The 16,281-nt window shown below is 46.6% G+C and overlaps 1 protein-coding gene across 1 annotated transcript; it reads right to left on the reverse strand.

Annotated features, from left to right (window-relative positions):
* Positions 1-2,463: 2,463 nt before the first annotated feature.
* On the reverse strand, positions 2,464-14,593 carry LOC147977521 (uncharacterized). The gene is made up of 10 exons (XM_087545788.1): positions 14,368-14,593; positions 14,039-14,267; positions 13,792-13,942; positions 13,493-13,699; positions 13,041-13,102; positions 3,993-4,044; positions 3,467-3,874; positions 3,234-3,368; positions 2,927-3,111; positions 2,464-2,536 (listed from the first exon to the last, which is right to left on the reverse strand). The coding sequence occupies exons 1-10, from the start codon at positions 14,576-14,578 to the stop codon at positions 2,464-2,466; spliced, it is 1,713 nt and encodes a 570-aa protein (XP_087401914.1). The 5' UTR covers positions 14,579-14,593.
* Positions 14,594-16,281: the final 1,688 nt, after the last annotated feature.

Raw genomic sequence — 16,281 nt, forward strand, 5'->3', positions numbered from 1 at the left:
AAAATTTGTTGGCCCCGTCAAAATCGTAAACCAAATCCAAAATTAAATACCTCAATTGAATGGAAGAGCTTCAAAATTAGGGAACATAATGAATAAAAGAATTAAATGGGAGAGCTTAGAAAGTGTTGAACCGATTAAAATCGGTTGACCCAAGGCTAAACTGAATACCTCAATTAATTGTGAGCCCTTAAAAATTAGAAAGCATGGTGTATAGTATAAAAGAATTGAATGAGATATCCTTGAGAAATTGTTGACCCGGTCAAAATCGGGTTACCCAATTCTTATTGGAGACCTCAATTGAATGTGGGCTCTTTAAAACTAGGAAGTTTAGTGTTATAGAGGATTCCATGCGTTATGCAGGGTGTAGGATCCGTAGATAAGCGCAAAGTTCATAATAAATTAAAAATCAGAAACACGTGAAGAATGTGAAAAGTTCATAGCAAATTTAAAATCAGAAACTCATAAGAAATGAAAATTTTGTGGGAACCCATGTTTCACAGATCGGAAGATACTCCAATGTACACAACGAAATTATGCACTTCTATAGAACACATAAATGTTGCTAATCACATAACTGAATAACCCCACTAAGAACAATCTCTGCAGCAACTTTGCATTGGATAACTCAAACACGCAATTCATGCTCCGTTGTTCAAGCTTTATTTTGCTCCATTCCTCAATTACCTTGCAGGAGGTAGGGCGTCCATGGAAAGTTCATCGATTCCCATGATTACAATGCCGTAGGTATGTGCAATGGCGAGGCTACATACATATGATACTCTGGTCAGAAGTTTCAACTGTGGAATAATATTCTGAAGAAAACTCCCAAGCTGAATTACAAAACCATCCTACTTTGTGATCCCACACTTTAGTGGTTGTTTGGATTACTGATATATGGAATAATTTTTAGCAAAATCTGCTAAAGAGGATTTTTAGGAAACAAGTTTTAAGTTGTGGCTTTGTTAAAACTGGTTTATGGAATACTTTATTTGGCTTAATAACTTCAAATAGGAGACATGTGTATTAGATGAAGTTTCATATCGGGCGCAAGAACACAACCGAGCTCTGATGCTGCCACTAATTGGGGTGATCGTCACACTCGAGGAAGAGCCCAAGCTGCCTTTAAGAACCACCCAGTGTATCTTCTCGCTAGGCATCACCGTCCTCTTTGTCTCCAGCACGTCCCGACGGGACTTCACCCCGGAGCTCGTCTCCTTCTGCCTTCTTTCCAAAGATTCCTTACCATGGGAGATCAGTTCGTGTGCACTTTGCTCGAGCTGTATTGTTGATGCTCTCATTTGAATACGAGCTGCTACATTCACTGCTGGAATTTGAATGAGAACCGCCGCTGCTGCAATCACATGCGGAGTTTGAATTGGAATCACTTCTGCTTGAGATAGGGCTGTTGATGATGATTGCATCTTCATCAAGATTCTTCACCGGTGAGGCTTTGCTGCATATGTAAATGTACCCGTCCTCCTCTTCCATGAGCGTCAGTGCCGATGTGATCGCCAAAGGGCAGAAGCCGCCGGCTATGTTAACATCTTCCTCCTGTTTCGTCATCCTCTTGGGCATGTGGCAGCGACCATGGGCAAGGGCTGGCAGTGGCAGACTGCTTTGATGGTGGAACGGCGGTGGCGATGACGACAAACAAGCGCCAACACAGCTGGCAAAGTCTTTCAAGGCTGACACTACATGCCGCGGTGGTGGCACCACCACCACCATAGCAAGAGCCTCGCATATCCCAGATTGGCTTTGGGGAAACGACGATGCAGTTGGCTCACCGAGTGAGTTTTCATAAAATGACAATTAATCATTTCTCAAAACACAAATTACAGGTGTAGGCGATACCATGTTTGGTAATCCAGGGATTGGTTATGGTATCCAAACAGAGTTTACGTTAAATCGATGCGAGATCAACTTTTCATAAACAGGTTTAACTGAAATCACAGTATCTAAACAACAGACATGCATGTAGGTTCAATGAAGTTTTATTTTAGGGAGACCTATAAGTGAAAACACAATTTAAACCTACAACTAATTATAATAAGAATCTGAGCACCTATGCATTGGGGACTTTAGTTGCTATTATGCCATTTCATGCACTTAGCACCTTACCTAAACACATTTGCATTGGAGGAGGCCTAATTTACAAACCGTTAACAATTTTTGGAAGCATGCACCTTAGTTACTTGATCTCATTTCCCAAGATTCTAATACCAATGAAAGAGCAGTGCTTCCGTACCCCATTCCGTCATTCTTAAATGTGTGCAAGCAACAAGCAGTCGTTGACTATGCTTTTCTTTGCTCAAAGGGCTGGTTGAGCTTGGATGTTGGCAGATTTGGCTAGGAATGCTAGGATTCTTCGTGCGGACGAGATGGCTTCAGTTTGTTAGCACGTTATCTACTGATGAAAAGATGATGTGCGGGGGTAAAATACAAGAGTTGTATGAAATTCTTCTGTTACCTTTTTGTGGCCTTGATGTATGCAAGACATAAAACATCGCGAAGATCGAAATGAACCGTTCTCTCACACCTGCAAAATTATGAATCCTACTGTTAATTTCCAAAATTCTTAGAGGAGGAAAATGGTGTAGCCATGCTCTTGGCCCTCTGGTTTGTAATACAAGGACTTGAACTGGAAAGCAAGCCTGTAAATTTTTATTTTAATTTTGAAGTTAGCAAGCTTGTAGTTGGAGCGTTATTTTTGGGTCGTCTGCTTTATCCCGGATGGATTCTGACCCAAAAACATTCTCGTGTTACTATGTGATTGTTGTTCAAAGAAGATCCAACATGGACATTTTTTTTATTATAATGACCATCACATGTGTTCCTTTAGTGGGACCCTGAAAATTAGAAAAGAACTATGGCCCTGGGGAGTAGTACGAGGCCACAGTGTATAGTAGCGGCTGCCGGAGCGTTATACCTGTAGGTTGTGGAGTCGTGGAGAGAAACACCGTAGGTCTCTGATGCAGTAACCAACACTGCCGGACGATCTGGGTGGCAATCGACCACACCAACTTGACAGGGTGTTGATTTGAGATACGTTAATCCGAATGTACGTGGCCCATTGATTTCACAGATACACGTCTGTGTCCGCAAATCCCAGATCTGCGGCATGTGAGACGTTAATTTGAGATGTGAGTCATGCATGCATGCAACCACGCAGTACAACATCTGATATCATTTGTTTGTTTGCTGAATTAAGAAGATGATCTTTCTAGAAGCCATACCTGTGCCGTCCCATTGTATGATCCTGTAACCATGTAGTGCTGCTGATCGCCACCCGTGGGATAGTAATCAACAGACCACTGCATATCTTCGCAGTCGAGGCTGGTGACATGGATGGGAGAAAAGATTGTCCAGATCTGTGGACGAGAAATAAATAAATCATACCAGATGGACAAACAATATTTATTTGTAGCACAAGTTTATACGAGTATTAAAAGAAGGAATATTAATTAACCTTCATTGTGCGGTCAAAGGAGACGCTGGCAAAAGTGTTGGCATCATGCGGATTAAACTTGACTTGGTTCACCCAGCTTGAGTGGCCCGTGAATGTCCGAATGCACACCCAGCCCTTCTCATAGTCCCACAGCTTGATCAGTTTGTCCTTAGATGCCGACAGCACAAATGGTTGGGTCGGGTGAACGGCGAATGATGTGACATCATCGCCGTGAGCTTTGAATTCCTTGACTCTCTTCATTGTCATAAATTCATACACGTGGATGTACCCGGTGTCATCACCCACCACGAACAATTGCTCCGTTGACTTCACGATAAACCTAACAGTGGAAACAACCACAAAAGTGAAGACAAAGGTTCTTATGGCATGAGCAAACCCAGGGTAGAATTCACGCTCCATCATTTTTGTCTGCATGGCACAAAAGATATGGATACAATTGGAAATCAGTGTGTAATATACAATGTGAGGGCCCAGCCCATCATTGCATCCCAACAAGAATACGGCTGCATCCTACGTACATACGTACCTGGGTCTTGTAGTTCCAAATGACAAGTCGACTCATATAGCCTGCCAAAATCCTACGTGTGACACGAAAAAACATAGCAGGCATAGAAAATAATTATTAAAACTAGTCATCAACCTGTGCACATGCACGAGATAGCTTAATACTATTTTTTATTTACAAATATATTTTTTATGGGAAAAATCCATCAATCTTGAAGCAAAAGAAAATTGTATCCGTTTGGGCCGGATTACATAGTTTACATGCAAAATGTATATATACATATTTTTTGAGCTGCACTATAATCGATTGTATGGTTTTGAATCTATCTACATATCTATTAATTATATACTAAATTATACTTCCTCCATCCCATAATATAAGAGTGTTTTTAACACTAAAACACTCTTATATTGCGGGATGGAGGGAATACTATTTTAAGCCGTCAACCTAAAATCTAATGAGCTAGTGTTAGCTCCAGACCAACACGTTGTTTTTATCAAACTACATATATGCTCACACACAACTGATTGTACACGATAAGAATGATACTCTTCCACACATGATGAGCTCTTCCCCACCAGATATATCATTTAGGAAGGATTTGATTAGCCTCCGCGTTGTGTCATGACAACATTTTATATCCGGTTTGGATTCGATTAACTTGACACAAGGGCGGGATGTGTTTCGCTGGAATCTTACTACATCTGAGTCCATTGCAGTTCTCTATGTTCCGTGCACTCCCTCAAACAGAGATTCCAATGGACAATAATAAACAAATCTGAAAATCGAATATGCCACTAAAAGTTCAGATTTTCATGTGGTATCTTCGGTGAGGAGTTGTGCTAACTAAAGACAACCTCGCTTGACGCAATTAGAAAGAAAACAAGAAGTGTAGTTTTTGTACTCGTAACGAGACAATCGAACAACTCTTCTTTCAATGCAAGTTTGCGCGTTTTACATGATTAGGCATTCAAATAGCGTCAAATTTGTATCCATCAACATGTTTTGCCAATATATATGGCCACTGGATTGATGGAATACCAAATATGTTTAGCACAGTAATATGGGTGGGAGCGACTATGGTAGATTTGGCTATGTAAAAATGATTGTGTTTTTAATGGCAAAATCAATTCTCCTATGGAGGTTATTTACCATTGTACGTACTGACTTCATACGTGGTCTACTCTGCACTGAACTGAGTACCAATCACTGTTCAGGGCGGTGTGTATGCGGTTGGAGATGGTACCCGAGGAGGTTTTTACCCAACATGGGTGACAGCATAATCTCTGAATCGGACCACCTTCTTCGTTGACATAGGCATATTTTCGGTCTCATATGGCTTTTTGCCACTTTGTTGTTTTATATTCTTCGTTAGACTATTCGTTTGATGGTTGTGTTCATCTCAGCTATGCAGAGGCGTGTGTCGATCTTTGTGCTTTGTATCTGCTCGATGCTATATTTTGAGTTAACAAAAGCGCCTTTATCAAAAAATGTTCACGTGAGTCGTGACCAAGATCAAGGTCGAGCGTACAGGTAATGGGATGATGCATTTAGCTGTATATTGTTAGGCCAAACTTGTGATTCCATCGTTTTCCCGAAAATTTACATGATATGCGGCGCTCTCTATGCACAACAGTTGAAATCGCCCTCGCCGGTAGCCCGACCTTGGTGTCGGCGCCTTGGAGGCCTCGTGGCCCATTGGGAAAACTTTGTGGAGGAGGAGGAGGGCTGCATTAGCAACCTTGGTGACTTCATCGCCACTGCGGCGGTGACGCCCAAGGTCGCGCATTGTTGCAGTGGCCAGGTGCGCTGGCTCAAAGTTAGCAGCCCGGGGCTTGTCTCCCCACCATCGAGTTGTCTTTGTCTTGGGTGCATGGGCGTTCCCCGCCGGGGTTGTTCGCTGCGAAGGTAGAGCATGGTGTCGCAGCCAGTTGAAGTATGGCAACGTGAGGCACGCGGTCCATCTGCTGTGTTGCTCTCGAGTGCGACCGTCGTTTGGCGCTTCCCTGGTGTGCGCAGGGCCGTCACCGCCGACCCTCTTGCGGATGGGGCAAGGGTTCCACCGCGAAACCGTCCCCACTCCCCTTGAGATGGACCGGTACCAAGGCCTAGGTTGGCCCAGCTCTCTCCTTGCCCACTGCCCCAGCCAAGATGTCTGGGGTACTCCATTCAGCGAAATCACCAATTAAGAGGTACCCCTTGCAAAGATTATCCCAGACTCCTTTGGTGGTGAAAAATGATGCAGCGCAGGTGGACCAGTTGTCACCACTAGAGAGTATTGGTCTATTTTTTTTACACCCCTGCATGAGGAATGTGAGCTTGGTTGTGTGTTTCTTTCTAGACCCGTTTAAAAAAGGACAACGCTAACGCCCACACGTGTGGTGGGAGCCAAACCCGCCCACACGCCCTATAGCACATAGACTACGTCATGTCACCACATGCATGCACGTGAAAATCTTTTTGGATTTTCTGTTTTTAAAATTTTTTATCTCTTAAATGAAAAATCCGATTGAAGATCCGTTTTCACCATTTAATCCCTCACGACGAGATCTTCGAAACTAGATCTTATATCAATATATTTCGACGAATTTTTTTAGTTAAAAGTTGCTGTGTCTATTGCACATGAATTGCCATGATGTTTATACTGAAGTTGCCATGATATATTTCAGCTATTTTCTTCTACATTTAAAAGTAAATTTTGACATATTATAAAATGAGGAATTAAGAAACTAGACTTGCCATGCACCATAAATTAAAATTGCCATGATACATGCACTTAAAATTGCCATGGTTCATACAAAAAAATATTTTCATGGTCAAAATACTGGAATTGCCATCATAAAAAAACTAAAATTGCCATGATCTACAAACTAAAATTACCACATGGCAACTTTAGTTTAAACACTATTGCAACTACAGTGTAAACATCATGGCAACTTTTGGGCAAATTTTTTTTTCGTCGAAACATATCAACATGGGGTCTAGTTTTGAAGATCTCGTCGAGACGGATTTAATGGTGAAAATGGATTTTTAATTCGCTTTTATAATTAAGAGATAAAACATTTTTAAGCCGAAAACCAAAAAGATTTCTGCTGATGTCATCTGTTCATATGTAGCAAAATGAGTGGTGATGGAGACGTGTGAGCGATGTGCAAACACCCACACGTGTGGGCGTTAGTTTTTCCGTTAAAAAAACAAATATCTCATGAACCGCCGGTACAAATTAAAAACCGTTTTCACCATTGTATTCATCGTGTAGATATTTTCAGGTTTAATCTCATATTCATAGGTCTTAACGAACTTATTTTCGAGCGAAATTTATGCTCCCAACTAGTATTAACCTATGCTCCTAACTTGTGCATCAGAACAAGCTCCCAACTAGTATTAACATGTGCGTTGCTAACCACACCAATCTATGCTCCCAATATGAACTAATCCGTACTGTCACCTAGTACTAACTCGTGCTCCCACCTAGTTCTAACCTATGCTTCGAACGTGCAGCACAACTGTGCTCCCACCCAATATGAACTAACCCGTGCTCCCACCTATTACTAACTCATGCTTCCACCTAATACTAACCCTTGCGTTGAATGTGAAGCAAAAACTATGCTCCTGCATGATCCACACTTGTGCTCCCACCTGGAGCACATATGTTCTGCTATGTGAAGCACCTATGCTCCACCAAAAAAACAGAAACAAAACAAATATGAAAATAAATAAATCAAAAAACGAGAAAAACCTGGAAGATAAAAAAATAGAAAACACAGAAAAAATTCCTATGGGAGAAGCGTCCAATTGATGACACGTCCTATGCTAGGGGAAAGTGCCCCCTGCAGGTGGCACACGTGGATAAGTTGCTCCCTTGATTCAGTTCGGCATGTCCCAGTTAAAGTGAGCGGCATTGCGGGAATGGATCTATGTTGTTTTGCACACTCATGGACCCCTGAGGCTGCCATCCGATGGCTTTGGATCCAAAAGGGACCGGCCAACCTGGCTCTAAGGTTTGTGCATCTTGCGTGGTGATGAGACGCTTCTCTGACCTCTCCTGATCCTTCCGCTGCCTCCCCTCTCCCAACCTCTCTTCTCTCATTTCAAAGTAAATTACAGAAAACCATCACATTTGGGGCTAGGATATCAAGGAACCTCCGTATTTGGCAAAAATATTTGTAGTGAGTTGGTCAAGCAGATATCTGACAAGGATCAATGGTCCAGACATGAAGAGGTAAGATGGATAGATTTGATATACTTTACGACGGCAACAATGTATACATGCACGTAAGTTAAAAATGTTGAAATGAAATATTGAGGATATGCAATGATGATACTGTTTGTATGTGAGGCTATGGTATGCAATGTATTTGTGTATGGGATGATATGCAATGTTGATACTGTTTTGTATGTGATGCTATGAAATGCAATGTTGATGATGTAATGTATCTTTGTATGAGGCGGTGTAGTCTGGGCAGCACTGCTAGAACAGTGTGCTAGCATTGCAACCCCTGCTACCAAAGGCACCACAAGTCATCATATGCCGACCAAAGTGAATGGTCGATCACTACTGGTCTATCCCATGTCGCCCCATCAATAGTCACCACTAACCAGTTGGCCAACCAGTGATGACTAGTAATCACATGTCAGCTGATCGGTCAGTGCTAAGGTAGTCATCACTGACGGGTCGCCAACTGGCCACTAATGATGGTTTTTGGCCGGTTAATGCTGACAACCTTGTAGTAGCATGGGTCCTTCATTCAAGAGCCTCGCGCCATCCAGGAGCACACATATGCCTTATATAAGGCATTGTTTGAGGCCGCTCGGAGTAGGGGGGGGGTGCCCTTGCCCTAATTTCTTGCCCATGGAGTCGAGGGTCTTGATTGCCGGAGAATGAGACCCTCACCCTTCTTTTCCATTAGTAAGAAATTGAGGCGGCCTCGGGGGACATGCAAACAAGCTCAACCCTGGGTCTTGATGGCCTCCCACTGATATTTTTCACCAAGTTCTCGAGCACCACCAAGGAAGTGGTGGTTCGGATGTTTTGGGACTTTTTTATCGGGACCCTTAACATGCCATGAATTAATTTCAGGGTCGTCCCCTTATCCCCAATGTTCTTGGGGCCAACGACATTAGGCAATTTAGTCCTATTACTATGATCATCGTCCTTCAGTGCATATTTGGAAGGAGTGCGCAATGCACCTGGTTCCAATTGCTGATAGGTTCATCCACTCCTAGCTAGATGGGGTGCTCGTGCTTTGAGGTTCTCCGTGAAGTTAAGTTGAAGCGCTAGAGGGGGGTCTTCCTTAAACTTGACTTCTAGAAAGCATATGACCACTTGGAGTGCTCGTTCCTTCATCGGGTCCTAGAGCGGAGGGGCTTTGATGACCATGGGATGACCTGGGTGATGCAACTTGTGTAGCATGCCCATCAATACCAATGGTGTGCCAGGACCTTACTTCAAGTCCACCCATAGTGTGTGCCAATGGGACCTTCTCTCTTCGCTCCTATTTAACGTCATCGCCGATGTCGTTGCATATATTCTGGATAAGCCCAGAGAGGCTGGCCACATCCATGGGGTTGTGTTCCACTTGATCGCTATAGGCGGTCTCACCCACCTCTAGTATGTGGATGACACGATGTTCATGGTGGAGGGATCCGACCATGGTGGAGCCGGTCTCTTACTTTGTTTTGAGGTGATGTCTGGTTTGAAGACTAAATTTCCCAAGAGCGAGGTCGTGCTTTTGGGTTACTCACCAGACGAGTAGCAACGCATTGCAAATAACCCGAATTGTCGCCCCACGCCTTCCCCATTACCTACCTGGGTTTTCCAATTACTGACTAGCGGATCCTAATCTAGGACTGAGGCCTACTAGTGGAGTGGTTTTGGTCCCGTGTGGAGCCCTCCCGGGGCAAGTTCATGTCCAAAGTTGCTAAAAAGATCCAAATTAATACTCTACCCTACCCATGTTCCTATGGGCTTGTACCTTCTCCTCCATGGGATCCACACATAGATGGACAAGGAGGTTTATCGCTTCCTCTGGCAAGGACCAGATGAGAAGCATAAGTACCACATGGTTAAATGGGCGCAGGTTTGCCATCCCATAGATCAAGGTGGTGTAGGGATTATTGCGTCCCGGGACATCAATGTGCTCTATTCCTGAAATTGATCTGGTGGATTCTTCAGGTGAGGGGGGGGGGGGCGGCTTTGGCTTGATCTGATCAAAGTAATACTTTTATGACCACCCTCTTCTCGCATGCTCTCGAAAGGATGGTTCCATGTTCTAGCGGTCGATGCAAACTAGTAATCACCTCATTCCGGAGGGGTCCCTAGTCTAGCCGCATGCCACGCTGTAGGATTCTTTCTAATCCCTCTTTGCCATTTGTAACGAGTCTGCCGCTAAAGTTGCCGTGGTCTGTCATAATGCCACTAGAATTTCTCGTTTCACTGGCCATTCAGTGCTAAGGAGACAACTGAGTGGTAGGCTCTGGTCATGATGGGTGGGGGTTGGCTTTCCCCAGGCTCGCGAAACTCAGTGTCCTGGGAGTGCTCGCCATCGGGAGTGTTCAACTCTAGGTTTATTTAACACTCCCTAGTGGCTAGGCATGGCCCCAGTTTGGTTGCTGAGCTTTGGGCCATGCGCGTCCCGCTCAAGATTCGGATCTTCCTGTGGCAGCTCACCCATGGCTGCTTCCCGTCGGGTTCTCTAAAGTGCTGAAGAGGAATGGCCCTGAAGATGGCCTTTTCCCTCTGCGCGGGGTGGGCGAGGATTTTTCTTATATTTTCTTCTTGTGCATGGAGGCTAAATTCCATTGGGGTTGCCTTCGCGAGGCCTTGGGGTGCCATTGGTGCCCGGCAGGTTTGCATGACCTTGTGGCAATTATTGAGTCTCTCACCGGTTGGAGGAGAGGCCTCCTCTTGTTCTCCTTTGCACCCATGGCTTGGGCCCTTTGGACATGCCGAAATAAGCTTGTGGTTGTTCATGAACCGCTGCAACATGCGACTGATCTCATTTGCGTTTATTGCTTTTATGCAGCAGTGACGGCTTCCTGTGAGACTCCGGGAGTGAGACACCCTTGACTTGATGGTTCTCCGGTTTCAAGTGGTGGCGAGTCGTCTGGTTCCGACGAGCTAGTGCCGGTCGCCTCGCCTCTATTTACCTGTTTCCTGTTTTTGGGGGCTTGTTTGGTTGTGTATTTTATTTTTTCTAATGAAAAGGGGTTTCCCCACGCCCCATTTTATTAAAATGAGGCAAACCATACACACTAAACTGTTTCCAACGCTCAGGATCAACCAAAGTAGCTGAACCAAGACTACAAGTTCTGAGACAACAGAAGGATAGCCTACTACAACAGACTCTCTATTTACCTGTTTCTATGTACCTTGTTCTACGACAGACTTCCTTTACCTTTGTACTTCTTAAATGGATCTTTGGTTGGTTGCTTTATCTATAATGCAGGGCTAAGGCCTGGTTTCCGAAGTGATGAAAGTGCACGTCACTTTGTACCCACACCAAACAAACAATACCGAGTTTTGTGGACCCTCCCCTCCCCTCCCGCGTCGCTCCCGCGAGCGAACGCGCGCGCGGGGGGGGCGGGGGGGGGGGGGGGGGGGCTCTCCCTAGTGCCGCCGCCGGGCCGTCCTCCCTCCCCTCACCGCCGCAGGCTCGCGCCGTCGGGCAAAGCCCGGTCGGCGGCGGTGGGGTTTCTCGCCCCCCCTTCGGAGACGGCCGGCGCGGGCCGTGAAGCTTCGAATGGTGGCGATGCATGGGCGCAGGGCGTGTCGGCGCGGCGTCGCGGACGTGTGGCCCAACGCGGTGGGCTGCGTGGTGGCGGTGCCCGTCGCGGCCGCGACGGCCCGATCTGGTCCGGTCCAGGCCTGATTCAGGCGGTGGTGGCGGCGGATGGCTCGGTGGCCGCCGGTGGCTTCTCCTCCCGCTCCTGGAGGTCTCCCTCCAGCCTTCATGGGTGGCTGGGGTGGCTGTTGCGCGACTGCAGGGCGGGTGGCGGCGCGTTCGACTTGGATCTGGGGGGGGGGATCCGGGTGGACGGCGCGGGTGGGGCCGCAGTCTGTTGTAGCCGTTGCTCCGGCCGTGGGCGGCGGCGCATGGAGGTCCGACACATGGTGATGGCCTCCCGGGGGCACGGCAGCTACACGGTGGTTTGGCGGATCCGCCCGCGGCGACGGCCGGCTATCTCCGGCGTCGGTTCGTTTTCGTCCGGACCGCTTCGACCGTCGCTCCATCTCCTCGTCGTCCGGGCGTTACTTCGGTCCAAGGGCTGGCCCTCTCCCAGCTGCGGTCCTTCGCTCGTCTCGTGCCCAACAGTAGGATGGAGCTTGTCTCGTGCCCGGCAGCAGGATGGAGCTCGTCTCGCGCCCGGCAGTAGGACAAAGCTCGTCTCACACTCGGGGCTGCAGGATGGGCGATGGAGGCCAGTTTTGGCCAGCCTATTGGGCCTCAGCGCTGGGGTCGTCCAGGGGTGTGAAAGGCGGGGCCTTTCCGCTCGTCTCTTCGGTTGGGGTAGCGGCGGGTCTCGGTTCAGGTGGTGCCTAGGTCTTGGATGCCGGGGCGGCGGCCCTGGTGGTGGTAGCGTGGTGCTTTTGGGCAGAGGCTACGGCTTGGTGCTGCCGGGTGGTCATGGCCGTGCGGGCGGCTTGGTAGCCGGGGTGCGGCGTTCGGTGGCGGTGAGGGGTGGCCGAGGTGAAAACCTGTTCTTTCTGCGGACAGACCGGCCGCGGCGAAACTCGTTCCCTTCTTGAAGGCGTTGTCGCGGCTCTCATCGCCCATCGTGGGCTCTAGGGGAAACTCTGATCCTTGGATCGGGCGGTGACAGCGCTCCGGTGTCGTGTCCTTGCTGAAGGCGCCGCCTTGGAGTCCTCGGATCGTCGTATGCGGCTTCATCTCTTCGTAGTTAGGGGTGGTGTTGCTGCGCTCAGCGCCTGTGTATCATGCCTTGGGTGTGTGCGTTGTTGTGGTGGCGTGCGTCTGTATCGGGACGTTGGTGATCTTTGATTTATATATAAAGCGGGGCGGAAGCCTTTTTAGGTAACAAACAATACGGCTAGAAGTTTGAACTCACCAAGGCTCTGTAGGGTGCACATCCATTGACCTTAATATACGGTCACCATCACGAAGTATGACCTGAAGTAAGCATGGTTGATCAAAACATGTGCCGTCCCAGGCCCAAAACAGAAGGTGAAATATACGGGGAAAAAAAATCAGAGAATATCCTGGCGTCTACTTGATCACGTTCAAATCCATCAAGATCAACAACAAACCTCAGATGTCTTCGTCTCACCCGTTGTTGCACAGACAGCGCTTAGGGGATGAACATCTTTCAAGCCAGTGTCCTTTACCATGAAAGTGCTCATCTACAGTATCAGGGTGCACCATCCAACCCGTCAAACTTAAGAATATTAATATCCATTGGAATACTATTTTCAGGTCGGAAGCATCAGCAATATATATATGTTCAAGCTTGGCACTTGTTTTTGTAGGATGGGAAAACAAGAAAAACGACTACAATCATACCTGGTCAATTAATGCCCCATGATAGTTTTCTGGTGTCTCTGTATCAGTTAGCATATTAACGATGTCCCCTATGGTTGGCCTTTTCTGTCGATCATCCTCCACACAGCTCAAAGCAATGACGATGCATCTATTTACTTGTTCAGAATACGACTCCAACAAATCACCTGATGCCTCTGATTGTAGCCTAGTCATCCAATTCCCATGTACCTGGATAATGATAGCACAAAGAATGGTCGGTAAAAGAAAACAGAATAGCAGAATGACAATGTACATCCGATATCAATAAATACGATCCTTACAATCTCAGTGAATTGCTCAGAGGTCATTTCAGCACTTCTGCAGTGGCCTTTGGAACCTGCAATTATCTTTATAACTACAACTCCCAGGCTGAATATATCCAGTTTATTTGAGATTATGCCATGATCTATAAACTCCGGTGGTAAGTACCCACTGCAAGCACGACACAACGCGTACTGTTACTGACTGACGAAAATAGGAATTCTGTACTGAGAGAAATTAAACATTTCACATGTAGAATAAGCTTACCGTGTTCCTATAGGACTATCAGTGCTATAGGATTTATCTTCCATGAAGAATCTGGATAATCCGAAATCAGCAATTTTCGGGATCATCTTCTTATCCAGCAATATGTTTGCCGGTTTTAGATCCAAATGAAAAATGGGAGTCTTCAGTTCCTCGTGAAGGTACTTCAAACCATTGCAAATACCCTTAATTATAGCGTAGCGATTGCGCCAACCACGTCCCTTAAATTCGTCTAAAATAAGTAAAAAAATATTAGAATTCTTGAAACATATATACAGAAAATGAAAGGTTGACATTCTACGTATACAAGTGAAGCATCATTATACATTTACCAGAAAGACAGTCGCTAAGGCTTCCATTTTCCATATACTCAAAGCAAAGCGCTCTCTTAGTCACATTAGCAAGAACCTTAGGTTTGTTGTACGGCAAGTATTCTCGGCGGGTTTCATGGCAATAACCAACTAACTCCACGATGTTCTGGTGTTGCAAATTTACAAGATTGTAAAATTCCTTATCAAATTGCACATCGTCATGCCCTGGCATGTCATGAAGAATCTTTACAGCAATTTTTTGCCCATCTTCCCGCGCCCCCTATTGGAAAAATATATATGGTTCAGTTTTCTGTTTATAGGGATATATGTGGCATCTATAAAGAAGAAAATATTATACTCAGGTATTCTTCCTGGAATATGCAAAGATTTCTGGAAAGTTATATGCATGTTGTTGCTCAACAAGATTGCTAGAAAACGAATATGAGAAAATGGTGCCCTTGATGATGCATGCGCCTAAATCCCACCACAATAGATGAAATAAACAATGCAAACGAATGATGAATTTATTTTACCATTTCTGAAATTGTCAATGGTTAATCACACCAGGTAAACTTTTCCGTAAGAACCGCTGCCAAGCACCCGGCCTTGAGAGAAATTATCTGTCATAATCTCCAGTGAATGGAGTGGCACACGGCTTGGCCCATCAGCCATGCTATTGGTTCACCTGGATGTAAACGCAGAAGACGCAGGAGCATGTTTACACATACAGATATAATAAACGTGAGCACAGATTTTATGAGCAATCTAACTTGTCGGCTCTTTCTTGGTTCTCCGACGGTAATCCAATCGAGCTTTGCACAACGCAGATCTACAATCGAGCTTTGCACAAAGCAATTACAGCACGACTGCCATACACACACAACAGATCGGCGAGGATAAGTAGTAGAGTCAACGGAGAGCACTAACCTGCAGCTGGAGGGGAGGACTTGCAGCGGGGAAATACGAGCGCTCAACAATACGGAAGTGGAAGGAATCCAAGGAAGGAAGGAAGGAAGGAAGAAGGAGGAGCAAAATGCAAGTGGAAGGAGGGAAGGAAGGAAGGAAGGAAGGGAAACGAGGCCTCTTCTCCGATCCATATCTGTATATCTGTATAATTTGCAAGTGTGGACGAACATGCGATGCGTGTGTTGACTCGTGCGGTAGGTAGGACTCCGCGGTTCATGCTCGGACAAAACACATTGAAGTTGACTATCACTTTGTGCGGGAACGTGTTGCACAGAAGCTACTCCATATCAAGTTCATCTACCGGATCCAGCTGGGGGCCAACGCGGCTGTGCTCTCCATGCCTTCCGGAGCGCTCACCCAAGCGATTCTGCAAGCGGAGCTGCCACACCTCTTCGAGGGCGAATGGGACTGGCAGATCTCACCTATGGAGGGCGGGGCGTTCTCGGTGGTCTTCCCTGATCCGGTGATGCTCCGGATGGCAACAAGGAGCGGCAAGTTGTTCCTCTCCCTCAACAACCTCATGGTGGACATCCGCGGCGCGGTCCTCGACGCCCCCAAGGGAATGGCGATGCCAGAGGTGTGGGTCAAATTGGGAGGAATCCCACCCAAGCAGCGGCGCTCCGACCTGCTCATGGCGGCCACCACCATGCTCGGCCGTCCCCTGCTGATAGATGAGGAGTCTCTCATTCGTCCGGGGCCAGTCCGTATGCGTTTCGCTTGCCGCAATCCCCGCAAACTGAGCGGAGTGGTCCAGATCTGGTTCAATGGCGAGGGTTTCAACATCACCATCGAGCCCGAGCTTCCCCCGGAGCAAATCGCGGCGCCCGCCTTGCCCTCTCCAAATCCTCCTTCTCCAAATGACAAAGGCATGGATGGGGCAGGGCGTGACGGCAACCTGGGCGGCGACAAGGAGGCGGATGCAAGCATGGAGGATGATTCCATCTATACGGCGGCATGGGAGAAGCTGGG

This window comes from Triticum urartu, chromosome 3A (assembly GCF_056163025.1).
Source record: "Triticum urartu cultivar PI428250 chromosome 3A, HENAU_Tu73, whole genome shotgun sequence".
Lineage (NCBI taxonomy): Eukaryota > Viridiplantae > Streptophyta > Magnoliopsida > Poales > Poaceae > Triticum > Triticum urartu.